Raw genomic sequence first — 27167 nt, forward strand, 5'->3', positions numbered from 1 at the left:
GCGCGCCGCCCGCCCGCGTCCCCCTTGTGTCGGCGGCGGCGTCACCCCGCGCGCGCCCCCCGCCCTTCCCTCCCTCCCTCTCTCCCTCCGCCCCGGGCCCGGGCTCGCGCTGCGCCCGCGCAGCCAATCGCCGCCCCGCGCCAAACCTGCCTTCGAACGCCGCCGCCCAATCGCCGCCCCCGCCGGCCCCGCCGCCGCCAATCCCGCCGCGGGCGCCCTGCCCTGCGCCGGGCGGCGGCGGCGCCCCTGCTCTGCGATTGGCCGAGGCGCGGGGGCTCCCTTTGACAAAGGCCGGCCTCTTCCGCCCTCCTCCCTCCGCGCGTGCCCACGCGCCGCCCCCCCGCCCGCGCGCCTGGCTGCAGGGGCCCGCCCGCCGCTCGCGGCCTCTTCCTCTCGATTGGCTGAGCGGGGCCCCCGCTCTTTTTTTATTTGGTACCTGCCTTGTCACTCAATTCCGAGCGGACGACGGGGCGGAACTCACCCCCGATGCTCCCTTCTCATTGGCTGTCTGGGAAGGCAGTCAAGCGAGGCGCCGCGCGGGGGCCGTGCCTTAAAGTGACAAGGGCTAGCGCGGGCTCCCTTACGGCCGACATGGCGGCGGCTGAGCCCGGCCGTCCGCATACGGTGAGGCTCGGAGGGCGGCCCCGCGGTGGTGGGTAGGACGGGTGGGGGGCCCGGGGGCAGCGGCCGGGTAGTGCGGGGCTGGTGGCTTGCATGCCTCCAGCGTGCCGGGAGCCGTACAGGCTGTGGAAGCTGGCTTGTCTGTTAAATAACATGTATATACATATATATATACGTTTATAGGTGTTTGTGTGTGTATATGTGTGTAAATGTGCGTATACGTATATATATATATATATCTGTATGTATGTATGTATAAAGCCATGATGTATGCACACATGTTTTCTAAAGCGACAGAAAAAGAGACAGATACTGGGCTGTTGATACCAGCCCTGTTGCTGTCCCCATGCCAGTGCCTGGAGATCCTGTTTGTAAGCGAATGGGAACAAAGCGTTGAATTTGGTTTGTTCTCACGAATAGCTCGGTGTCGTGACTTTGAAAGCACCTGTTCCACGGGCAGGCGGGGCTCAGCCAAGCCCCCTCTGTGCAGTGCTGGGTCAGTGGGGCGAGCACGGCAAGCCCAGAGCTCCCAGTGCCGAGCTGCTGGTGGATTGCACGTCTGGTTGTTTCTCTTTGTAAGGTGGAAACGTTGCCTTAAGCTGGGGTTTAGCTTTGGTAGATACCCGTGCCCTTAGGCGCGTGTGGGAGCACCGGGCAGATTGGGACAGGTAACCACCTGCACGCTGGGGACCAGAATTTCTGCGTCCGCAGTTTTGGCTTGATGTTTATCGCTTTCTAAATTTAGGTGGTCGCTTTTCCTTTTTTTTTGGTCTTTTTGTGTTTTGTTTTGGGTTTGGTTTTGGTTTTTTTTTTTTTTTTTTTGTGAGAAGCTGTGTCTTACATGCGCTTTGGAGGAGCAGAGATGCTGAAAAGGCTGCAGCACGATGGTGTGCGAGATCACTCTTAAGGGATTCGTGTTTTGGGATCTCACTGGCTGGGTGGTGAGCACCCGTTGTGGGGTTCTCTGCTGTGTGTCTCCTGCCCTGCAGTGTGCTCCCATACTTACACCTCGACCAGCAAGAGGAATTTGAGGACTCCTATCTCCTTCCTGAATGGAATTGTTTCTAGCATGTCTAGAAAAGGATGTCAGAAGACTCGTTTTAGTCTTCAGTAGGTAAATGGAGGCTGTTAATCAATTTAGTTAGCAAAACAAAACTTTTGGGGAAAAAAGTTGCCCACTGTAGACTTTCTGTATGTGCTCAAAAAAAGAAAAAAACCGTAACTTTATATTTTTCTGAACATTGAAAGTAGTTGCTTTTAATACATCTGGCACTCTACGGCAGATAGTTGACAAAAATTACTGTATTGTGCCAACATTTTTTCCTCCCCATTTGATGTAATGGCTTAACTAAGTTAACTTTTTTTGTGTGTGCTTTTAACTAGAGATGTTACTGAAATGTAGAGTGCTCCTGACTCAGTCTATATCAGGGAGGTGCAGCCAGCACTTAACTTGGCATGTGGGTGATAGGGGCTAGGGGCTGTCCTTCCTTCCCCACTTTCCTAGTACTGCAGTAATGAGGGAGGGTAGGCTGCTAATTGAGATTGTCCCTCCACAATGACTATGAAAGTTTGAATAACTGGATACTTGGATGTTTTATAATCAGTTCATTCAGTATCTCGTTATTTTGGGGTTTTTTTTGCTCATTCCCTACATAATTTTCCAGGGTTTGCCTCTTTTTTTTTTTTTTTTTTTTTTTTTTTTTTTTACCACGTGCAAAGACTACTGTATGTCACTTAAAGCATTGCCAAGTATCAATCTTTTTTTCTCTTTTCCTTTTTTGGTTGTGGTACCAGATGAGAACTTGCAATAGCACCCATTCTAATTTAATCCCTTTTTCCCGTGCCAGAGTTCAAGTACCAAAGGTGCTGACTTTGTGCCTTCATGCTTTCTTCATGCAGTCACTACCTGAAAGATGTTGTGTCCTGCTGTCACTTAGCATTACAGTTTGTTTATAAATCATTGTTTTTTTTACTGTCCACAGATCTAGTAATTTGGGTAAGATAACAAGAAAAATGTTTTTTTGCCTTTTCCTTACTGGAATGACTGGTACACCACTGAGTTTAAAAGCTCTCTGGATAGTTTTTCATGGTGTGCTGTACTTGTTTCTGTGTCAGGGAAGTAACAACGTTATGATGGGTCATTTTTAATGTCTACAGAAGTTTGTTTGAAAAGTGTCCCTCAGCCCCAAGTTGCTGATTCTTAGCAGAAAACTTTCCATATGAGCTTGTGTCTTTTTTTTCCCTGCTGTGTTCAGCTTTTGTGAGCTTCAGGAGGTCCCTGTGTGCTGGTGATGTGTTAAGATATTGCTGGTCTGTGTTTTTAATATTCCCTTCTTTCTGCTTGGGTAGGCAGCTGATATGCAGTGGTGGAAGCCATGAATTTTGGAAGGCAGTGTTGTCAGACCTGTGGAGATAAAACGTGCTCAGCTTGCTGTTATGTAATAGGGTACACTTGGCTCCTTGTGGGACTGTTAAGCTTCTTCATTTACTACTCTGAGCCTTTAATGTGGCTTAAGAAAGGAAAGACTGTAGGGAGTACAGTGAAAGAGAGGAGCTGTAGTTAGCAAATGTGGCCTAGCTGAGATTCAGAACAAATATATAGAGTTCCCTGATTTTTTTTTATTTTTCACAATTTTCCTGAGCATTGGAGCATGATACTCCCTGTGAGACTTTCCAACAGCAGGAGCAAATTTAAGTGATTTTTAATGACTTGAGAGAGTGGGGAAAAGAGCAGAGAATTGCTGTGATGTTTGAGCTTTGTGATGGGAAATTCCTTGAGGCTGTTTTGTAAACTCTCACAAAGTATTCTGTCAAATTATTTAAAGTCACTATTTATGAAACTGAATATAAGCCACTCTCTTGCTTAAAAATATGGAAGAAAAATATACTTGGTAGCAAATTATTATTTATACTGAAACAAAGAACGATTGCCTATATAACATATGGTGTTCCAGCATAAATTTTTTCAGTAGCTATTTGAAGCAGATATCTGAACTGACTATTACACTGTTCAAATTACTATTGCAAATTACTGTTTCTGACTATTCAAATTAGTGCCTATTCCCTGCATCCGGGTGGAATTTAGAAGATGTGTAACTAGTCAAAAGCCTCAATTTACTTTACTTTGTGTGACTTTGGTGCTCCGGGCTTTTGAGTACACCAGATTTTTCTTTCACTTAGTCTGCTGTTGGCTAGAAAAATGTTACTAATGTCAGTAAAAACAAACAAAAGAATTCCTTTACTTTGGTATTTTTATATAGTTATATTTAATTCTCAGAAGAGACATTACCTGTAAAGACATGAAAGATGATGGTGACATTTAGAAGGATTGTGATGCTGTCAGCCCTACTTTGGTTTCAAACTGATTCCCCTTTTTCTCTTGACTGTTTCATGGGATACCTTTGGTTTGAATCAATAGCAGACAGGATATTGATATTTGAATCGATGGTTGCTGAGGCTTATGTTGCTGCTGTTCCTGTATTGTCTGCTACAGAAGTGCTGTGTTTTTCTTGGTTTGTTTTTACTCCATCATTTGGTCGTAGTATTCTGTGCTCATCAATGCCATATCCTGTAATGCTGATGGCATTTTTGATGTTTGCACTTAACAGGCTTTCGATCAGATGGATTCGTGTGTTCTGGTTAGACTTGTGAGGCTGCTGAGTGTAAAGCAGTGTGTATATGCATAAAACACCTGCTTGAAATGGTTTTATTAAAATGTTCTCAATTAGGGATTAGTGTTTTAATTCACTTTCTGAGGTACCAAATGTGTGTGCAAATTCCGTTATTTTGAGAAAAGCCATTATGTTGTGTAGGAAAATGTTATAAACACAAACTGCAAAGCAGTCATAAAACTATGCTTAGAAACACCAATTGACATACTCAGAGTAGTTAGGATCCTAATTTTCTTGCCCACAATGGATCACTTTATTTGTAAGAGGAAATCAGCTGTGTATGGGCTTTAAATAGCTTTAAAATTTTCTTAAATTTTTCCCCCATATTTGGCTGCTCATAATGCATTTTGGGCTGTTGTGCAATTTACCATGAGGTACTTAATACTTTCTGTATTTTAATTTAGGTTGAGATATTCTCCCAATGATTGGTATTTGCAAAAGCTTAAAAGCACCCTGCCAAGATCAGCAGTTGCTCATTTGTCTTAGTGATGGAGGCGGAAGCTGTAGGAGCTTTGCATCTGTCTGCAGCCCACCTCTCTTAGGTTGCTTTCAGATTCTGTCACTGAAATGTTCAGTGATGGGTGCAGTTGAGAGAAATTAAAAGTAAGCATTTCATTTAATTTGTATATACAAATTGAAAGCTTAGGCCAGGTAGAGAATTTTTGAGTCGAAACCATCAGCACTGTATTCTGCCATGTCTCCTTTATTTAGAAGAGCATCTTCCCAGCTAGGTGGTCCTTTCAGGTCATTGCAACATCCAAAGCACAGCAGGTGTTTGCAAAATTGATGCAGACTGCTGGGAAATCCATGGTCTCTATGGCCACGTTTGTCAGAACAGTCTGAAGCTGATTTAAGAGTATGTTCCTGCTTAGAGGTAGGAGTACTTTCCTGGCTGTGATCTGCTGTTTCCTGTGCTGATACCACTAATCAGGTGTAGCATAAAGCCATCTGGATGTGTCTTGTGAAGTTCCATCTACTAATGGAAAGATAAGGAAGATGAATTGAAGTAAGTGGAGTTAGAGGGACTGGGACTCTCACCTCACCTTCCCAGCTGCAAAGTGTGTCCTGTGTCCCGTGTGCAGTCAGTGAGCTCTTGTGTTAGATGAGGTGATGTAGAACCATGGTCCTGGGTGTGCCTTATCAGGTTTGGCCACCTTAGTGCAGTATCTCATGTGCTGTAAATGTAACCAGTAATTAGGAATGTGGTTGTTTTCCAACTGATTGTGGATCGCCTTCTCCCAATGAGCAGCAGACAGTATAAGTAAATGGGAAACAAAAGTGTAAATCAGAAACTAGTATGGGAAAGAGATTAATCTGTTTGATATTGTTTTTAGTGAAGGGGAGTTAAATGTAAAAATGACACGTCCTAAGGCTAAAAAGAAGGAAGTACAGCTTTTGAGATATGAGTCTCCTGTAGCAGTACCTCTACATATCATGTGATGGAATCCTACTTTTCTTTATTTCTGTTGTTATGACAAAGCAACAAATGTGCTGAATAACAGCTTTATTTTGTTTTCAGGATGATCTGCACATAACTCGTAACTCTACATCAGCCACAGATGGACTCTCTTCAACTTCGTTTATAGAATACCCGAAGCACAAGCCATTTATTAATTTGGATTTGGAGCGCTCCCCATGGAAACCAGTAATTCCATATCCTGAAAGCAACAGCAGAGGTATTAGTTCAGCAAAGTTGGTTTCTTACCTGTTTCCAAATCATGGTAAAATACTGTATGTCTTCCACATCTGTGAAGATTGAAGTCTTTTTATCCTTTTATCAATTCCCAGTGATGTCCAGGTTGCCTGTTTTGTAGGTCCTTTGCACTTCTTTTTCCAAAGAACACCTGGTGATAAAGGTCATCTTACAGATGGAGAAAGATGCTCTTCTTCAGAAGTAGAGAATTGTAAAATTGTCTGAGTACTTTGTGCAATTGTATTGACATGTTTTCTTTGTCCCTTCTTCAGTCTTTGTCTCCTTCAACCTTTCTTCTCCTGAATTCATAGCTGAGTGAGAGATAAGGAGACTTTAGTCCCCAGAATGGTTTGGAGCAAAGGAAGAGGTTTGGTCCTGTTAAAATTGAAATGCTTGTCATGAATGAAGGGTGTATTGTGAGTATTTATTGTATCACTGAAGACTTAAAGGATACAGAGAAGGCAAAGTGCTGAGCTGAGAGCTCACAAAACCAAAAAGGGAGGCAATTTTATTCCCATTTATTCTTCTTGTTTCTAGGCTGTTCCTTCTCCCTCTCCCACTCTGGTCCTGATGTTCATCTCCATGTAAACAGATTTGTCTTGACTGACTGGACATGAACAAAAAACCTATTCTTGGTTAGTTTTCTGTTGTTTTAGTGAATAAGCTTGTCATCCAGTGAGACTTACTCCAGTGCTGCCTTGGGGTACATACAGGGTATATCATGAGGATTTGGGAGAGTGGAGCAGGACCTATCCTTTGATGAGCTGTTTGATCAGGGTCATTGCAGAAATGCTCCCTTTAAGACTGGAGTGGCATGGAGGCTTAAGGGTGTGAACTGCTTGATACTTTTTCCTTATATGGACAAAAGTGAGAAATATTTAGGATGAATCCGAGTATTACCCAAACTAAGTAAAAAATCAGGATGATAGCCTCAAGTCCCTGTTCCAATAACACAATTCATGTCTGAGTTACTAGGGACTCCTGTGTTAATGACCTAGAAGATGAAATCTCAGTTCTTGCAGTGCTATTTAAAATGCAGTATATACTTTCAAGGCCATCACTTTTGAGAATGCCGTTGACACAAAACTAAAACAATCTTTACAAATGAAAAATTGGATGCGCAGGAAAAAGCTTCCTTATGAATTACTGATGCAGGTGTATTTTTGTCGAGTGTGCTCCATGTTGCATTAGCAATAAAGTTTTGACTTCCAAGTTTTCACTTGGCAGTTTTTTTTCAAATGGTGACTCTGCCAACTCTGAGATAAGGATAGGTGGTGGAAGACAGTCGGATAAATTATATCCCTTTTTTAAAATTAGCAAATGTTTTTGTTTTCAAAAAATGTTTAAATAAAGTGCAAGTAAATGTGAATATGTACTGAAAATTGAATCCAACACATGGATGATCCAGTATGTTTCTCTTTTTGCATAGCTTTTAAAAATGCAGAAACATTCTGGAGCATATATTTTAGTAATTTCAAATGGCAAAATTGATTTGATTGTTCTTGAGGGTCCTTATTGCTACTCCTGTTCCCTGTATTAAATAAATCTTATTGAAAAATCCTGAAATTGAGTATAGTAAGTTCTGTTTATTGTGATTTTAATGTCTGTGTTGTATATGTGTGTCAGCATGCACAGTTGGCTTTAATGCTCTAACAGGAATGACTGAATGGTACTTGACATCCTGTTGCGTTTCACCTTTATCTTTTCATTGCTTGAGTTGCTTCATTGCTATTTTGTTAGTCATTACTGTGAATATACAGAGATTTCAATGTAGCTTTTAAGAGTAATAGTAACAAATCTGTTTATTGTCTCAGCTATGCCTATTTCAACTGAATCCAAGGAACAGTAATGTAAATAGAGAAGAGGGTGCAGTTGGTGATTCTGATATGCAAATAGGGCCAAATTATCAATAACTTCCTCTTAACTGTGACTACTGTTGCTGCTACTTATGTAATTAACAGGTTTCCATTGATGTGATACTCTCATGTGCTGATATTCATTTCAAGATTTGATGAATTTTTACTCTGGGATGCTCATTCTGATAATTATTTTTCCTTTTTTGTTTTCTTTTTTTTTGGTTTTGTTTTGTTTTTCTTTTCTTTTTGGTAATGTGATGCCCAAACCAATATGCAGTTCCAACTGTTCTAGTGCTCAAGCATTCTGTAGTAAAGGTACATTCTTTGTCTGGAGTGGATTTAAGCACAAAGGAGAGGGCTGATGTGACCTTGCAGATTATTCTGCTATATGAGCTGTGTGTACAGATGTTCTTATGTTTAACTTTAGCAGCCCTGTATTGGGGAAAGGGCTTATGCTTATGGTTCCCTTTACAGAATTAAACAGCACACCTAAGAGGCGCAGTACATCAGATTACCAGCAGTTGGTCTAATTGCAAGGTGCTGTGAGTTGTATTACAACTGCTTTTCTTTTTGTGGTGAAGAATATAGAAAGGCTTTGTTCAGTAACTGCTAAAGCTGGGAATGCAGTAGAAAGGGAAAAATGGTTCAGCACAAAGGAGATGTATGTTTTTAGGTGGAGGAGGGGAGCACAAGTGCAAAAACCAGAAGAATTAAAAAAGAAGTCCACTTATAAATAAGCACTTTTGTAGCCCTTCTCATAGTTAACCTTTATTATACTGTGTGGCCATTCACGGGAACATTGTGTTTATGTATTTGTTGTGGTAGGAATAATAATAATATAGATAATTGCCACTGTTTAACTATCTAATTGTGACTTTTCATTTTCTTTTGATAAAGGGTCAGAGGATGCACTGTTTGTTCTTAATTGACACAATATTTATATGACTTGTTCTGGGAAATAGTTGTATCTTTCCCAGATGTGTCAGGTGAAGGGGGTGCACTAAGGGCATCTATTTGTTCAAGACTAGTTTTGGAATCAGTTATGGTTCAAAGGGAAACAGGTCTTAATTCCTGGAAGGACTCTTGGATGCTGGTAGGGAACACTCTGACCTTCTTACATAACGTGTTTTTATAATAGCATTGCAAGTTCGGTGTTGTCTTGAAGTGGTGATTTAATGGTATCTAACAAAAGGTACATATTCAATTGCAGCAATATTTTCTGCCCTGAAGAATCTCCAGGAAAAAATTCATCGACTGGAGTTGGAACGGTTTCAGGCAGAGGAGAATGTAAAACACCTCAGCAGGGAAACAGCAGACTATAAAAAAGTACTGAGTGAGCAAATGCAACGCAAAGAACATGACAAGACTGAAGTGTCAAAGAAAAATCAAGGTTGTTTGCAAATTTTGTATAGATACTATAGAACATTGATGTGGATGAAACTTGATTCCTATCAATGCCTAAACTAATTTTAGTTTACTTTGTTTAGCATCTTTTAATTTGCAATGGCATGTGGAGTTACAAAGAAATAATTTAAAGGCATTCTTTGGTTTAGGGATTTTTATGCATACAGAAGTTCATTAGGCATAATGGGTAAGTTTCTTAGATGGTCCTTTTCTTGTTTGTTTTGAAACTGTCCTGAATACAACAACAAAAAAAATCCCAGGACCAAGCAATACATGATTTCCATTTTCTGCCTTCTGTTATCTTCAGAGCTGTGTTCTCAGCTGGCAGCTGCTGAGTCTCGATGCAGCCTTCTAGAGAAACAGCTGGACTACATGAGGAAAATGATCCAGCATGCAGAAAACGAGAAGTCACATCTTTTGGAGAAACAGGTGTGTTCCCAAAACTATCTCAGGGTTAAATCATAAAAATCATTAATTATGTCATGATTTTTCATAGTTAGTGTAATTTTAATACCTTTAAGCATGGATGTCTATTTCAGCTGGCCTTCATATCCTTCGGTATGGATATCTTCCCTACTTACATTTCCCAGTCTTCTCAAGACCCTGGTATTTTCTTTGTGCACCCGTTTCTAAGGCAATAGCAGGCTCTGGTATTAATATGAATTGTTTGCTTCTGCATGATTGGCTTACTGCAGTAGCTCATCCTTATTCTCCAGTGTTATACCTGTGTGCCACTGGGAAAAAAACTCCCTTTGGTGTTTACACTCTTCAGGTCTTTGGGGATTTTCTTTACTAGCGCTTCTCTTGCTAAATTGGGGCTGTAATACTGATTCTGTAGAAATAGCAGTAAAATTTCTATTTCCCACCATCAGTAATTGGGATTTGGCCTATATCTAAAATGAGCTTGAATTTTGTTTTATAGAAATATGGGTCACCTAGAGCTGTCTGTTTGTTGGTCTCTGTGGCTATTCTATTTCAGTTTGTTAAATATTTACTGAAGAAAAAAATGGAGAAAGCTATTTCTGATTTCTGCATAATGATTTTTTTTCTTTTTTTACTGTGTTGGGTTGGGAGGAAGGAGAGACTGCAGAATCCTTCCTATCAGCTGTGGTTAAGTGTGTGGTTCCCTACTGCTGATGGTGCAATTTGCTCCCTGATTGTGGCACCATCTAAAATTGCACAGAGGAAGTAGTAGTTCCTTTGGACTGTTTATGGGCCTCCTTTGTGCTCCAGACACAAGATGGTCTTGTTTTCTTGTGCTTATAATTGTTTTCCTTTGTTATAATTGTTTTCCTTTTCACTTCTCCCTTCAAGGGCTTCTTGGAGAGAGATCGGCTTCTTGACCAATCGCATGTTCAGTCGAAATTGGAAAAGCTGGATATACTGGAAAAAGAGTATAGCAGACTTACTACGATGCAGTCCTTAGCAGAGGTCTGTCATTTGTGTTGGGTACTATATCAGATTTATCTTGCTTATTCTAATCTGTACTTCACAGCTCTATGGCAGTAGCAGAGCTGAGCAAAGCCTTGTGCTTTAGAGTAGGACAGCAACTAAACTTCATTTTAAAACTGAGCTGTTGTAAAAACTTGAAGTTACTGCTGAAAGTCTACATGTCCAGGTAGACTTTGGGTCACTGTACACTGCTGGAGTTGGAGTTTTATTAAGCCTTAATAGTCTGTTGGTGTTCCTCTTTTGTGCTTTGTTGGTGCCTAGGCATTGTAAAATTGCAGCCATTCCTAAGATCTTGGCTTGCTTTGCATGCTACTGAATGCTAGCAGTTATTTTCTGTTATTATCCAGATGTACCTTGATGTTGCAGTGGGGATCCTGCAACACGCATATATCAAACCAGGAGTCCCGTGGAAAGGAAATATATATGGACAGACAGATTCTTGATAGCTGTTTCAGAGATGTTTATTTCTCCAGCCGCATGGCCGGGGCTCTGCCCAGGAACTGTTCCAGTCACGAGACCAAGGGTCCTTCTGCCCGCGCAGGGAACACAAACCAACCAATGGGAACGAGGCTGAGCAGGGACAGGGAAGCCCCGTGTCTGTGCCCTCAGGGCCCCTCTCCCAGGGCTACACGGCAGGGGAGGGACCCCAACACCTTACCCGTTTTATTTTTATAAAAGGAGAATGAAAACAACTGGATAAACATAACAAGAACAGTTTCAAAACAAAACAAGCCACCCTCCTGAGTCTTTAAATGTCCAAACAGATTCTGTGGAACATCTTAGGGCTGACAGAAGGGAGACAGGACTCTCTGAGCATGCTTTGTGGGGAAACTGAGGCAGGAGAGGGTTTAACTTCTTCCCTCCCCCTTTTCATCCCCCACTCGGCATTGGAAAGGGACTTTTGGGGAAACAATTGGCAAAAGCATGGTTTTGTGAGGGAAACCATGGATGAAAAAACGGATTGGGAATACACTGGGGGTAATAGGACATAGGGTAAAAGGGAAAGGTGGGATTAGGAAAGGGAGACTGTAGGGGGGACTTACAATGGAGATACTGTCTAACATGACTACGATTTTTTGCATATATACTGTCTTTTACAGGAACACCATCAGGCCCAGTGACCTGTGATGCTTGTAACCCTTTTCCCCCTAGTACAATATTAAATTCCACCACCTCTCCATCTCCCAAGCTTGGGATGCATTTTTCAGGGTTATTCTTTTTAATAGCAGTTCTATGCACGAATATGTCTTGCTGGTTGTCACACCTTGTTATAAAACCATAATTTTGCTTAACATTATACCATTTTACTATCCCTAAGGTCTTAGTTACTATGATCTTTTTCCGAGTGGCTGCTGTTTTCTGTCTCGCTGCGTCTTTGCTCTCTCCTTCAGTCGCTCCCATGTTGGAATTGTCGGGGCTGCTGGTGCCTGTGCGCTCTTCCCGGGGTCGCGTTCGGGGCTGCGTGGGCCGGGCCGGGCCGCGCCGCTCAGTTCTCCGCGCGTCGCCTCCTCTGGTCGCAGCTTCGCTGCCGATGCCGGGCGCTGCATCCACGTCTCGGCCGGGCCCCCGAGCGACGACCCCCCCGCGCCCTGCTCCAGCGCGCGTCTCGGCTGGGCGCGGCTCCGTTCCACCGCCATTGCCGCCCGCCGCCGCCCGCGCGCCTCCCCTCTCAGTCGGGCGTTCACGGGGCTCGCTCCACCACGCGCTGCACGCGGCCGTGCGGGCACCGCCGGGTCCCGCCGCTCCTCGCTCCACCACGGACACTGCGGCTCGCGTGGCTCCGCCCGCACGCGGGAACTGCCTCGCTGCTGCTCGCAGAGCGCTCGGTGCACGTGGTCTGGGCCGCACGGTCCCTGAGCCAGGCTTCCCTTCGCCAGGACACAGCTGACATTGCTCAGCAGTCTCGGTAACTAAATAATATTCACGAAAATATTCTTCCATCGGCATATATTTTGACTCCAATATTAACTGTGTCCAAACGGTTTTCCAAAAGCCCTTGGTAAGAATTAAATCCCAAGAAACATAGAAAAAGTTCTTAAACAACCATGCCAGGAAGTGTTTCAGTTCTTTTTGAGCTTGAATCAAGCTAAAATTTACAAATCGTTGTTCAAGAATCATTTTAAGTTTAAGATAAATGTCCATATGCGGCTCTGAGAGCCAAGAGTCTTCCCACTGTTCCTCCATAGTTTAGATATGGAATAGCAAAGCAAAACCAAGAAGAGGAATCCAAAGTTTCCAGGGTTTACTCACACAAATCAGTCGCTTAGGGATCGGGGATCGTTCTGCTCTCAATTCTCCACCATTTGTTGCAGTGGGGATCCTGCAACACGCATATATCAAACCAGGAGTCCCGTGGAAAGGAAATATATATGGACAGACAGATTCTTGATAGCTGTTTCAGAGATGTTTATTTCTCCAGCCGCATGGCCGGAGCTCTGCCGAGGAACTGTTCCAGTCACGGGACCAAGGGTCCTTCTGCCCGCGCAGGGAACACAAACCAACCAATGGGAACGAGGCTGAGCAGGGGCAGGGAAACCCCGTGTCTGTGCCCTCAGGGCCCCTCTCCCAGGGCTACATGGCAGGGGAGGGACCCCAACACCTTGACTTGTATGAATTTGATGTATTCTTTTCCTTTTATCCCTCCTTAATAAGAAACACTTATTATTAGTTATTTTGTGTGCAGACTTCTGGAGCCTGCTGTTGCAAGGCCTCTAGCACTGGATGGGTTTGGGTCAGTGTGCCTTTTCAGGACTCTGTTTGAATCAGGAGCTTCTACAAACTCAACATGACTGTGTTTGGTCATATTCTGTTGTGGGTTGACCCTTGAATTTTTATAGTTTTTGTAATTTTATGGTGAGAAATAAAACTCAATCTTACCATGGGGCTGCAGGGGAATCTCTGCTCTAGCACCTGGAGTACCTTCTCCCCCTCCCTTTTTGACCTTAGGATCTGCAAGGCTGCTGCTTTCAAATATTCTCACTCCTCCCTTTTTGCTGCTGTTCCCTAGCAGTTTTTTTTTCCCTCCTTAAATCTGTAATCCCAGTGGTGCTACCACCATTGCTGTTGGGCTCAGCCTTGGCCAGCGGTGGGTCTGTTTTGGAGCCAGCTGGCACTGGCTCTGTTAGCATTGGTTCTGTTGACATGGGAAGGTTTCTGGCAGCTCCTCAGAGAAGCCACCCCTGTAGCCCCATTGCTACCAGTGCCTTGCCATGCAAACCCCATCCATCTCTGTGTGCCCTCTGTGGTGTTGGCCTCTGAAGTCCCATCCCTGTACCTCCCTCTGTTGCTGTAAAGACACCACAAGTCTCCCAAGCCTGGAAACTACAGAGAGCTTAGCCAGGGAGAGGCTTCCTTCTGCAAATTTTTTCCCTGCTCCCTCAAGAGGACCAGATAGTATGTGATTAAATTGTGGTATTGAGGATGGCAGCTCTGGATTCTATCAAATCATAGGCTTGCCACCCTGCACACCAGCCCTTATCTCAGGTGGTAAAGTAGATGGTGTTTCTCCAGAAGTACATAAGGAGATATTTGGTAGTAAATCTTTAGCTGTTTGGCTTGCTGCAGAACATTTAGATGCTACAACTATTCTTGGAAGTCCCTGAGCCAAAGCGGCTGCTACAAGCTTTTTATGATCTTGACACCCCATTGTGGTGAGCTGCAGTTGTAGAGTACAAGTGGTTGCATTGTTTATTTAGGCCAAACACTTGAAAAGAGAAATAAGAGTCTCCTGGGTCTTGTACTCTGAAAGTAGTAGTAGTTTCCTCTAGGATTAGAGTTGAAATAACAAGTTCAGCAACTGGCATTCCCTCTGAAAGGCTTTTACCAAGTTTTTGACTGATAGTAGCTGAAGTTTGGTGAGACTGGGTTGTTTGCCTTTTTGTGCCTGGCTAGTGAAAATAATTTCAGCCTTATGGTTCTTCTTGTGTTCTTTTCTGGAACAAACCAGAGAGCTTTGATTCTTTATCTTCAGGAATTAGTAGCTGTCACAATTAAATATGTTTAAGGGGAATTGGGTGTTAAATTCACACAATTTTGAAGCAGTTCTTGGGACTGAAATAAATCTGGATTTAGCTGTGATGCCAAGTCATTTTCCTTGTGTCATTATGCTGTCATGAGCCATTTTCTGGTTGACAGGTCTGCCTGCCTCTGTGGTTATAGGCTATGTTCCTATGTGAGCATCCATGTGATAGGGGTTACCTTATAATCTTCAAAGGGTGATTGCACTCTCTACTCAGAAGCATTGCATCTGTTCCCTCTTCGATCTCTGCTGTAGTTGTGGCAAGATCATAGGAACATTTTCAAATCGAGTTTGAAGCAAGAAATAAGAGACAGTTTCATACAGGATGTGCTGAAATGGATGGAAAGTGGTGAGGTGATGGCTCATGAGTGAGTGGTGATGTATCTGCCTCTGAGTTCAGACACTGCCAGAGCACAAGTTCTATGGGGGTCTTACTGAGAGCATTTTATCTCCCAAGAACCACTACCTGGCCCTGTAAGTACTGTCCTCAAGTAATTTGCTAATGTCAGTATTGCCTGTGGAAAGGAAATGCTGAGATTCCTATTTATGTGAAGTACTTGTAATTGGAGTACTTAGCCTGGAAATGCTTTTGAGACATCTTTATTGCAACTGTAGTCCTGCAGTGCAGGCTCTGGACAGCTGACTGAGAAGATCTGATCATGTCTGTGTCTGAAGATGGAGTAAAGAAACAGGGCTGTTCCCTGAAAGTGCAGTTTGGCCTGTGGTCTTGCATGTAGCCAGATGGCCAGAATTTGAATGTGTGTGTGGATGACATTTTTTGGATAACTGTGGTTCATAGTAATTGATCTTAATGCTAACAGTGAGACTTAACCCCCCATTCTGTGGGGGGCCCCAACCCATTCTGTGGGTTGGGCTGCATCAAAAGCAGCGTGGCCAGCAGAGTAAGGGAGGTGATTCTCCCCCTCCACGCTGCCCTAGTGAGACCCCACCTGCAGCTCTGTGTCCAACCCTGAGGTCCTCAGCACAGGAAGGACATGGAACTGTTGGAGCAGGTCCAGAGGAGGCCACGAAAATCACCGCAGGGTTGGAACACCTCTCCTGTGGAGACAGGCTGAGAGAGTTGGGGTTGTTCAGCCTGGAGAAGAGAAGGCTCCAGGGAGATCTTATTGTGGCCTTTCAGTTTTTAAAGGGGGCTTATTAAAAAGATGGGGACAGATGTTTTAGCAGGGCCTGTAGTGTAGTGATAGAACAAGAGGCAGTGCTTTTAAACTAGAAGAGGGTAAACTAAATACAAGGGAGAAATTTTTTACAGTGAGGGAGGCAAAACACTGGAACAGATTGTCCACAGAGATGGTAGATGCCCTGTTCCTGGAAACATTCAAGATGAGTTTGGACAAGGCTTTGAGCAGCATGGTCTAGTGGAAAGTGTCCCTGCCCATGGACTTAAGTGACCTTTAGAGGTCCTTTCAACCTAAACCATCCTATGATTCTGGGATTCTGTGAGTAGGTGGTTGCATGAAAATAATTTTCTGTTAGAAAACAGGCCAAAAATAGAAATATTTTATTTCTATTTTGTCATTAAAGTTTTTTGCAGTGGCTCCTGGTGATTGAGTCGGATGGTCAGGCAGCCCAGTGCTGACCTGCAGTCTGCTTGCTTTGCAGTACTGTCTTATGTGATGGGCAGCAGTGCTGGGCAGGGTCTGTTCGCTTGGCTCTGTGGCCTCTCTCTTAGTGACAGTCCAGTAATCTGCATAATACCTTCTATAAACAATGAAATCATTTAGGGAATCTAAATTTGGTATATAATTTCTAACAGGGTCTATCACAGGTGATACAGTAAGATACACTCTTGCTGTGCAGTTTGAGCTGCCTGCTGCAGCCGAACAGCTAGCTGAGGAAATACTCATTCATTTCAGAATAAAAGCCTTGGCCCAGCTTCATGTCAATCTTCAGTTTAAAGAGAATATTTTCCTCAATATTTTCATGCTTAACAGGTTAAAAAAAAGTCTTTGAGACTGACCACGGATATCAAGGGTTGTGCCAATAACTGTAAAGGGCAGAAGATGATTTTAAGTTACCTGGAATACCTTTGTTTTGAATGAAAAAAAAAAATCATCAGAATGGTTCTTTTATTCAATAGAAAAAGTTGGTTCCTTTATATAGTGCCTTTGTCCTTAATGTTTATCCAGGCTTTTGCCTTTTAACACCTTTGTATAACAGCTCATTGCATTATTTTTGTAGTTAATGCTTAAGTAAAGCAGAAATATTTAGTACCTCAGTGTAGTGGGTTTATAAACAAGTGTTCAAATCCAGCCATCGCTCTGTCTAGCACACTTTTCTGCCTTAAGTTTGATTAGTGGCTCTTGAATTATCAGTCTTTGGGGGAAGAGAAGGGAAATTGTTTTGAGTACTGGAGCTCTGGATTGTTTTTTCACTGCTATATAAAGCCAGAAAGTTATTTGATAACTTTCACATTGGGAATTTCAGTGTATCTTGTTTAAACAATGTTTTCATCTTGTTGGAGGTTTACAAAGAAATATGTGCTTTTTCCCTTATCCTTTTCCTTTGAAGAGGAGTTTCGAAAGGCTTCTTATATGCTTTTGTGATAAAAAGATGAAATTACTTCAGTTTTGTTTAAAGGTATCTCAGAGGCATCATGCAACCTTTCCTCCCTCTTTTTTTATTAGAAAGGTGGCTACATATTCAAAAATTCTTTTCTTGAAAGAGTGCAAGTTACAGATTCTAGCAAAAATACCACTAGTGGTCTAAATAAAGCAAGTCTTCCCTTGCCTTATAATGATATGTCTTTGTTAGCTCTTTTGTAGTACAGAATCTTGGAGGATAATGTATACAAAGCAACCTACTGTCTAGGGTGATTTTACAATTGAAGAGAAAGAGCCTTGTGTATTGCTCTGTGTGTATTTGGCTGTGACTTAACTTCAGATACCAGTTGTGAATGTAAGAATAGAAAAAAAGAGTAAATGTTAAGCGTAAGCTTTTGACTGCTGTATTTACGCCTATACAGGTGAAGCATCAGCAATCAGTACAATGCACAAGTCTTCATTTATCTTTAAATCCTAAGATGGACTCATAGTTTTGCTCAAGCTCTTAGTACTGTGGGCTTCAGGAAGAAAAAAATTGTTTCATTAGTAATGCTATTATTTTTATTCAACTTTGACTAGAAAAAAATGAAAGAGCTGGAACAGAAGCTTCAGGAGGAAGAACATGCAAGGAAGCTTGTTCAGGAAAAAGCTGCTGAGGTAACCAACAGGAAATTTCTTTTGTACTGGTATGCACTGTAATTAGCTCTTCCTTTTTATCAACTTTTCAGCTAAGCTTACTGAAAGTGCCCCCCATATGCCTCACAGAATAATGAAATCCTGGTTTTAGTATCTTTTTTGGTTGGTTGGTTTGTTTGTTTTGGGGATTTTTTGTGGGTTTGTTTTGGGTTTTTTTGTTTGGTTTTTTTTTTGGTTTTGTGATTTTTTTTTTTTTTGTTTTTGTTTTGGTTTTTGGTTTTGTGGGTTTTTTTTGGGGGTTTTTTGTTTTGTTTTGGGGTTTTTTGTGGTTTTTTTTTTTTTTTTACTCCTGCCTGAAGTACCAAATGTTCTGAAGTTCTCTGAGCTTTTTGGAAACCTTTTTCTACCACCACCTGTGCACTGAAGCTTTGATTTCTTTACTAAGAGAAGTTAGTTGGAAAAGAGGAGTAGAAATTCAGACTAATTCATAATTGAGTATGCATGGGAACCTCTGAATATATCAAGGTCAACAAATGGGCTCCCTTGTTCATAATTGTAATTAAAATATTGTAGAAGGAGGCAAAAAAGAGACAACATACTCTTGATTATGAGCCCTTAAGGATGCTGGCTGATCTTCTAATCCAAAAGTGTGGTGTTCATTAAACATTCATTGGATGCTGAAGAATTATGGAGGTAATGTGTTAGGCTCTAACATTAACCTTTGCCAGGAGTTTGGTGTGATGGGGAAAGGGATATCTCAATTTAATAATGAAAAATTGTGCTGTGAATGCTTCTTCAGGACATGGTTTCTAAAGCCATGCCATATCTTCCTCTTGAACAGCAAAGCGTGTTAGGATTCTCACTGTCGACAGGAAGTTCTAACCCTAACTCTCTCAATAGATGGTTTGGTGGTTAGTTTTGTTATTGTGGCTGTTTGTTTGTTTGTAGGTTTTTTTTACTGTCAAATTTAATAGGACAGAAGGAGTAGTTCCCTAGTAACTATATGTCATGGGATCAGTTGATCAGGCTTGGGTGGCTTGAGCTCCCCAATACCTTGTCAAGTGTAAAGCACAGCTGATGTCTTGGCACTTGCCTGCATGGGACTAATGCACTAAGGCTAATTCTCTAACTTACTAGGATTGCTGACAAGTAGTGCTACCAGAGGAAATATTTAATGTTTAAGTTGACCTTGGACTGCAAAAATATCCTAAAAATTTGCAGCCCTTGCTTTTAGAGAGCCTGTGTTTTAAAAATTCTCAGTTTGCAATTCTCTGCTTGCACTGTCTCTGATTATTTATTAATCTAATTTCAGTAACTCCCCTTATTCCCTCAATTGTAGCTTCAGACAGGCCTGGAAACCAACAGACTACTGATTCAAGCAGCATCACCATTGCTTTCTCCAAAAGCAACACAACCTAGGAAAAAAGCTAAGCAGCCAGAGAAGGTAAGATGTGGGGAAGAGAAGGGCAATTTCTGAGGAGTTAAATAAGGTTGTGTGCATGTGATTAGGGAGCAGGTTGCCTCTTTTACTACAAAGTAAAGGGAAAGTAGGTTTGCTGTAGTATAATTTTTGCTAAATACTTCTCTCTTCTTTCTTTCCAGAAATGCTCTCTTGGAAGACATTCCACTGTGCAGCCCCATTACAGACTGTGCCTGGGTGATGTACCCTTTGTGGCTGGGAAGGTGAGCTGATTAATTCCAAAGCTCAGTAGCTGCAGCTCCTTAAGTGTCTTTGCCTCGGTGCACTCCTGACACCCAGTGGTCAGATAATGTAATTTTCTTTGACACTTTCTTACAGATTGTCTTTGTTGGATATTGACAACTAGCTGAGCTGGTATTTCCAAAAATGAGCCTGCTCTGCTGCTTGACAGGGTGTTCTTGTTAGGGCGTATTAATTGAAACAAAAATTACATTCTTGTCAGTAAAATGAAAGTGCCACTGTTTTTAGATGCTCTTCAGTATTATCAAGTTGTTGATAATGACATTTAGAAGAAGTCTCTTTTCCTTTCAGTCTACCAGTCCCAGTCATTCAGTTGCTGCCAATGTGCAACACGTGCTGCACCTGATGAAACATCACACGAAAGCTTTGTGTAACAGACATGTGGTAAACGATGCTCCACTAGCAAAACCCACCAGTATGGCTCATCCTGCCAGCAAAAGCAGAAGGCCATCCCTGCCAATGGACTCGTCCTCATCTCAGGAAGAGCTCTCAGAAGTGTTGCTGACTTTACAAGATGAATTTGGACAGATGAGTTTGTGAGTGTGGTACATTCTCCATTGCAGTTTATGAATGTAGATGTTTCATATTCTTGCCTTTTTGCTTTGAACTTGGAAGGTTTTGCCTGAGAAAGGTCTTAGTTTAGGAGGTCTCTAGCATGTAATCTTTGTCTTGCTGCTTGCAGGGGCTGTCAATTCTCCTTGCAGATAGAGGCTCTGCTAAACAGTCTGGACAGCAGACCTGTGCTTATGTGCAGCAGTATATTCAGAAGAGGCAAGGGAGAAGTCACTGCCCCGATGCAGCAGACTGTTGTGGTGTGGACCCAGCCAGCAGCTCAGTACCCTGCTGCCACTCACACACCCCCACACCCATCCCTCCTGCCTGCTGGGATGGACAGTATCCACCCCTTATACTGTACCATTTATGTCCTGCCCAAGCCTCACACTTTCCAGTATGTCCCAGTTAACCACCATCACCTTTCCAGTCTTTTCATGTATGTACACACAGATATTATTCCTGTAGTCTATGGATCAACCCTTTACTAGCCCATTGAGTTAATTGAGCCCAAGACTTTGGACTCAGCTGTCATAACAGTCTTTCAGGGCAGGAAAAAGTGATGGGTGGGTAGCTGAATGGCTGAAGTCATTTGGGGGTGCTGGTGGATGAGAGGCTGGACATGACCCAGCCATGGGCACTCACAGCCCAGAGAGCCAAATGTGTCCTGGGCTGCATCCAAAGCAGCGTGGGCAGCAGGGCCAGGGAGGGGATTCTGCCCCTCTGCTCTGCTCTGGTGAGACCTCATCTGGAGTGTTGCATCCAGCTCTGTAACCCCCAACATAAGAAGGATGTGGGCCTGCTTGAGTGAGTCCAGAGGAGGACATACAGACAATCAGAGGGCTGGAGCACCTCTGAAGACAGGCTGAGAGAGCTGGGATTTTTAGCCTGGAGAATGGAAGGCTCAAGAGAGACCTCATTGTGGCTTTCCAGGGCTCAAAGGAGGCTACAAGACAGCTGGAGAGGGATTTTTTACAAGGGTGTGTAGTGTTTATATGAGGGGTAATGGCTTTAAACTGAAAGAGGGCAGACTTAGATGAGATATTAGGAAGAGATTCTTTACTGTGAGGTTGTCAGGTTGTCCAGAGAAGCTGTGGGTGCCCATTCTTGGAAACATTCAAGGTCGGGTGGGATGGGGTTTTGAGCAGCCTGGTCTACTAGAAAATGTCCCTGCCCGTGGTAGGGAGTTTGGAACAAAATTATTTTTAAGGTCCCTTCCAACCCAAATCATTCTATCACCTCTTGTTCTTTGATCTTCAGCAGCCCCACATCAGAAGGGTCCTCTGAGAGACAAGGCAGGGTGGACAGATGCTTCATTTCCTTTGTCTCCAGGGCAGCTGTACTGAAAGCCCACCAGTACCCTTGTGGGTCCTTTAAATGCCCTCGCCCGAGACAGGCTCTGCCAAGGGTGCACAGAGCCTCTGGGCCAGCCACAGTGGGGTCCTCTTGCCAATCACTCTGTCAGGCCGATGTTAGCCTCCAACACCATCCCCCTGTCACTGCAGAAATACAAATGGGTTCTGCCCCTGTATGGCTTGATAGCATTAGGGTACACTGTGGCCCAGGGTCTGCTAAAGCCTTGTACTCCCCTGGGTCTGATGTGCCACGCCATCTGATCCACACAGTCCAGTAAATCTGGTTGTCCCTCTCCTGCACCTGGCTGGAGATGGGGCTCCTCTAATACTGGTCCTAGGATTCTACCATTTCCTGTAAAAAAGAATTAGGATTCCTATCTATGGGATCAGGAATAAGATCAGCCCTGCCACTCTGTCTGGAGAACTGCCCACTATGAAGACTTAAGCAGCAACTTTCCTGGAAGTACCCCTATTTGTGCTTGCTTTTTTTCCCTGCGGTTCACGTACCTGTGCCTCTAGGGTTGAGGTATAGGTTTTCCATCCCACTTCATCTTCTCCCTGTCGTCCCACAGGTGAAACTCGGGATTCCCTGTGGTGTGTACCCTCTATATCCTGTCTTTTGTGTAGAAGGTAGCTTACTCTCTGTGGGGTTTAACCAGGAAGTCAGTCCCACACAGCGGCTCGCTCACTGCCCGCAGACACAAATCCTCCCCTGATCTGAACTCCATTCAGCACCTTGCTGGATCCAAGCTCTGGCACCACGCTGGTTTTAACACCCTGGGGCTATTGAGGGTTCTCAAAGGCTGTTGTGATTAGCCTGGACAAAGAAGAAGGGGAATGTGTGGGACCATGTCTCTTCTGTAGGCCGGCCCGCCGAGCAGGGAATGAGAGCAGTGTAATTACACCGCTTCCCCAGTAGGTGGCTCCCGCGGTGCGCTGAGCACACCCATTCCCCGCAGGAATTTCATGGCCCGGGATTCCGTGGCACCATGAACCAGCATTGCGACCAGCCGCTGTTAAACCAGTACAACGATGCCTAGAAAAGATTTGTCTTCACACATTCTGGTCAGACCTGTCATTAACCCCTCATGGCCCATGTTGGATGCCAAAAAGTACTGTCTTGGTTCAACCCCAGCTGGCAGCTAAGCACCATGCAGCTGCTTTCCTGCCCCTCTGCTCTGGTGGGATGGGGAGGGAAACTGGGAAAAGAAAAAACCCATGGGCTGAAATAAGGACAGTTTAGTAATTGAAATACAGTCAAATGTATTGATAATAGCACGGAAAAATGGAGAGGAATAAAACCCAAGGTAAAAAAGTGTGTGATGCACAGTACATTTGTTCACCACCTGCTGACCAATGCCAGTCCTCAGCAATAATTGTCCTCTCATGGCTAACTCCCCCTAGTTTATATTCTGGGCATGATGTTCTATGGTATGGAATATCCCTTTGGCCAGTTCGAACCAGCCATCCCAGGAATCTCTCTGCCCCAGCTTCTTGTGCCCCTCCTCACCGGCATAGCAGGAGACACTGAAAAGCTTAGGGTAAGCACTCCTCAGGAACAATGAAAACATCAGTGTTACCAACATTATTTTTGTACTAAATCCACAACACAGCACTGTAACAGCTACTAAAAATGAAAGCTCTATCCTAGCCAAAAGCAGGGTCTGGACAAATAGTCCATTAAAGGACAGCTTTGCTGGTGCTTTGCTTGTCCTGGTTAACAGAACATGAATTGTTACTGTACTGCACAACTGCAGTAGGTACAGATACACAAAATATTAACTGAATGAGTGCTGAGATCAAGTTCTCAAGGGGTTATTTGGTCATTTTGGATATGCATTTTGAAGTTGGAAGCTACTTAGATTATTGAGACTCAATGTTGCAGCAGCCTGCCTCCAGGATGAGCTACTGGAATAGTGCTGCAAACCAGCAAAACTGTTCTTACTGGTTTGTTATGGTGCGTTGAACATGTCTGTCTGCTGATGCTATGGTTTCCTAGAAGTGTTATTTCTGAACTGGGGTATGAGCTGTAGAAGCCAATGGAGCCTGATACAAGCTTTGTCTGACTTGTGTGCTAGTGATCATGAGCAGCTGTCAAAGCTCATCCAGGAAGCCCCAACTATTGCAGTGAGGGAAGATCTGGAGAGGGAACTTGATGCACTGGTGGGAAAGATGGAAGCAAAGGCAGACCAAATCAGCAAAGTTCGGAGGCATCGTTTGCAGGTGAGTTTCTTTTGCCTGTGTTCATACTCATGTAGAGTTGCTGACTTAAGCAGGGTTTTTTTAATGCTATATCCTAATCTAGCAGCAACTGCATAAAGCAGAAATAACTAGAGTAGCATTGTCTAATTCTGAATTCTACCTTTGATGTCCCAAAGTTAGTCTGCATACCTCCATCTATACCAGTATTTTTGCAGAAACATCCTTTCTGTCACCCTGTGCCCACTCCTCACCCTGTCCTGGACAGAGCTTTTGCCTCTATTCTCACATTGCATTTTACACTCCTCTTGTTCCTTGAACATTGTTGAACAGTTTTCCTTTACTTGGAGGAAACTACCTATTTATGTTTTGATTTGCATTTTTTAAAGGCTTAAAATACCTGTTTTGCTTATTCTATAACTTTCAGAATGTTTTGGATAGTGTAGCCTTTTCATTCAAAGCTATAAAACACACACATTGATTCCCTGTTTTCTTTTGTTTTCATTAATTTTAGTGAATTTCTTTCAAAGAGCTTAAACCCATGTGTTTAATCTGGTTCAGTTCATATGAACCACGATTCACCCTCACCTGATGTAACTTATACACAAAACACAGGCTGAGACCTGACATCCAGAATGGATCTGCAAAATGCTTGCTATTAGAAGTGTTACTCAGATATCTTATGATCTTCAGAGGAACTGCTGCAGAGAAGCAGATGTGCTGTAGTTCCCAGCAGTAATGATGCTGCATGCTGTCAACTAGGAGGAGGGACCACCACCACCCTAGAGAGGGGAGCTATAGAAGCCACCCATGTTGTGGTTTGGGCATATGAATGTGTCTGAACCTCAGACTGTCCAGTTCCCCATTCAGTCTTTGCTGGGAAGAACTGAGTGTTTGATGCTGTGATTTACAGTGCTGTGTGTGGATACCACCTCTTCACCCCAGCAGAGCTCTGGTATTCTTTTCAAAGCTACACCTCTGGTAGTGACTAGCTATTAAAATTACTAGTATGTATGTAAAAAACACTTGTTTTCTTTTTTAATCACTGGATGGTAACAGTGGCAAATCAACTTCTTTCATCTACACCTTTTTCTGTTACATTCCTAATGGCGGTGTTCCCCCATAATGAGCTTCAGTTTTTAGAGAGGTGGTAGATCAGACTGTAAGCTAAACACAGCTCTAAAGATGCAAATACAACAATGCTTTGTAAGGAAAATAAAATATTTATTGTTGAGTGTGACTTGGAACCATCTGCTTACCTGGGTGAGATAAGTGGTGGGATATTTCAGCTGTTTGGAAGAATCGCTGAACATAAAACTGAAACAAGATCACTTCTTAATGTTTTTCTTTGGGCTTCTCTTTCAGCTAGAGAGACTTAGGAGAGAATGCAAGTCCAGAAAGACTTCTGCTAAACAAATAAAAGACAGCAGGTTCCCAGTCAGTGAGGTTAAAGTAACAACTACAGTAAGCACAAAAGGCAAGAATGCAGGTCCCATCAAAGTGAAGCCTGGAGAGAAGAGCCGGAAGAATCTTCAGTTGCTGAGAGACATGCAGACTATACAGACTTCACTACAGAAAGATGATATCAGCTGGGACTGCTGACTCTTCTGCAGGAGATGTTCTTGAACCATCCTGGCCAAAGTTTCTCACATTCTGGATCTAAAGCAGCTGCCTTTCTTGTGGTGTGGAAGAGACTACTGTATGCCAAGCGCACTCTTGAAATACAGGCTTACGGGCTCTTGGTTCTCCATCCCTGCATTTGATTGTATATATTATGGTCTAGCTTAAAACACATTGCATTTTCAAGGTACATGGCCACTGAATCTTAACAGTAGGGCTCCCCCAGTTCCCTTATGTTATGGGTCCAGCAGTCCCTCCATGTTGTTCCAGCACACCAAGCACTGCACGTTTACATAGGTTGGTGTGTGTGTGTGATGTGCCAGTGCCATTTCACGCTGTTGTTCATCTGGGAGGCTTCTCAGGATGCATCTTGTGTGAAAACAATGCTGCAGCCCTGGGTGGTGAGGGCTTTTGTCAGTTCTGCTCTGGGTGCAGCTGCAATGACTCCATCTCTTGGAGTGTCTGAGGGAGAACAGGTAAACCCCTCCCAAGGTGTTCTGTGGAGCTCTCTTCAAAAGGCTTCCCTGGTTCTTCTGCTACGTTGCATTAGTCAGCATCAGTGGCAGTGGATGTTTGAGTACTCAAAAAAGGAGCAAAATAACTTAGGAGTTACATTGCTTAATGATCAAGTGAAATTTTTCTACAGAAGCTCTGCTTTAGGAAAAAGCTGTAGCATAGGGGGTAATACCCTGTCTCTAGCTGACAGCTTTGGGTAGTAGAGGAGTGAGAGAAACCACAGGTGTTTTAAACTGCAAGTGCCTCAATCATGCCTTTTGGTCCTGGTGTCTTGCTTTTAACTTGAAGTATGTGCTTTGATGAGCTATCTACTTTTGTAGTAGTGCAATTAAGTTTGTGCTCTGACTTGCACAGCTGATTCAATGTTATTTATTATGTTAATAATTTAAAGAATTTCCTATTAATGGAATGTACAGAAGACCCAGATTACCTGTATATACAGTTGAAAAACAATAAAGCCAGCTTGCCTTTTGAATGAATTGTGGGAAGGCTGCACTTCCTCTAAATTAGCTGGGTGTTTGCTGCAGCACTGTGCCACAGCCCGTGGGCTTTTCATGGCAAGGTGACTTGTCCCTGGTCAGGATGATGAATGAGAGCTGCAGGTAAGGTTACAGGCAGAGCTGTGCACCCTCGCCTGCAGCTCAGCAGGGAGCTCTGCAGGCTCAACACAGGCAGAAGGGGGTTGAGTGTTGCCTGTAGGTGATGCACCCAGCTTGTCTCCTTGCATCTGAGGCACATATGGGGTTAGCTGCTGTTGGATGCTGCTCACCAGGTACAGTGGGAGTAACCACTTACAGAGCAGTTCATACCAGAGGTCCTGCAAAATCAGTAGCTGAAATTTACGCTTGGTCATTTTGCTCGGGAAGGACCTCTGGAGATCAGCTTGCTCAAAGATGGGCTAACTTCAGCATGCCCTCAGGCTGTCCTCATGCAGCTCCTTACTGGTGGAGGGCTTAGGAGTATCTTAGGCTCCATCCATGCTGCCTACAGCGAATGAATGAGGTGCCAAGTTAGAATTAAGCCCACCAGGGTTGAGAGCATCAGGGAGCATCCACTGAGTTGATCACAAATCATCCCAGTAAATTTAGGCTTTGCATAAGGTTACATGCAAAAATGTGAATCTTTCTTTTACACAGAAGTTACTGTGCCAATGCACTGTAAGGTGCAGAAATTGTGGAGGTTTTTTTCAGTTGTGAAAGTATTTCAGAATACTTTGAGTGAAAATACTTTTACAATTAGAAAAAAATAATTCTGCACTTCACAGTGCATTAGACAGTAGCTTCTGTGAGA

At 43.3% G+C, this 27167-nt stretch overlaps 1 protein-coding gene across 4 annotated transcripts; it reads left to right on the plus strand.

The window, feature by feature from the left end:
- Positions 1 to 531: 531 nt before the first annotated feature.
- CEP57 (centrosomal protein 57) lies at positions 532 to 26356 on the plus strand. Of its 4 annotated transcripts, none has more exons than XM_032099208.1 (11): positions 532 to 624; positions 5812 to 5968; positions 9052 to 9231; positions 9553 to 9674; positions 10560 to 10694; positions 17859 to 17936; positions 19255 to 19359; positions 19518 to 19598; positions 19927 to 20171; positions 23621 to 23765; positions 25107 to 26356. In XM_032099208.1, exons 1-11 carry the CDS (start codon positions 592 to 594, stop codon positions 25341 to 25343), a joined length of 1518 nt encoding a protein of 505 aa, XP_031955099.1. In that variant the 5' UTR covers positions 532 to 591; the 3' UTR covers positions 25344 to 26356. The 4 variants fall into 4 exon arrangements, with proteins under 4 accessions (XP_031955099.1, XP_031955100.1, XP_031955102.1 ...); XM_032099209.1 differs by having other exon boundaries at positions 10560 to 10676; XM_032099211.1 differs by lacking the exon at positions 9052 to 9231.
- The last annotated feature ends 811 nt before the right edge of the window (positions 26357 to 27167 follow it).

This window comes from Corvus moneduloides, chromosome 2 (genome assembly GCF_009650955.1).
Source record: "Corvus moneduloides isolate bCorMon1 chromosome 2, bCorMon1.pri, whole genome shotgun sequence".
NCBI lineage: Eukaryota > Metazoa > Chordata > Aves > Passeriformes > Corvidae > Corvus > Corvus moneduloides.

Excerpts from the sequence above, each read along its gene's own strand:
- CEP57 (XM_032099208.1), top strand. The coding sequence starts at position 592 with ATGGCGGCGGCTGAGCCCGGCCGTCCGCATACG. Across the intron at positions 9,675-10,559 it reads CACATCTTTTGGAGAAACAG|GGCTTCTTGGAGAGAGATCG; the intron begins GTGTGTTCCCAA and ends TCTCCCTTCAAG. Across the intron at positions 17,937-19,254 it reads TTCAGGAAAAAGCTGCTGAG|CTTCAGACAGGCCTGGAAAC; the intron begins GTAACCAACAGG and ends CCTCAATTGTAG.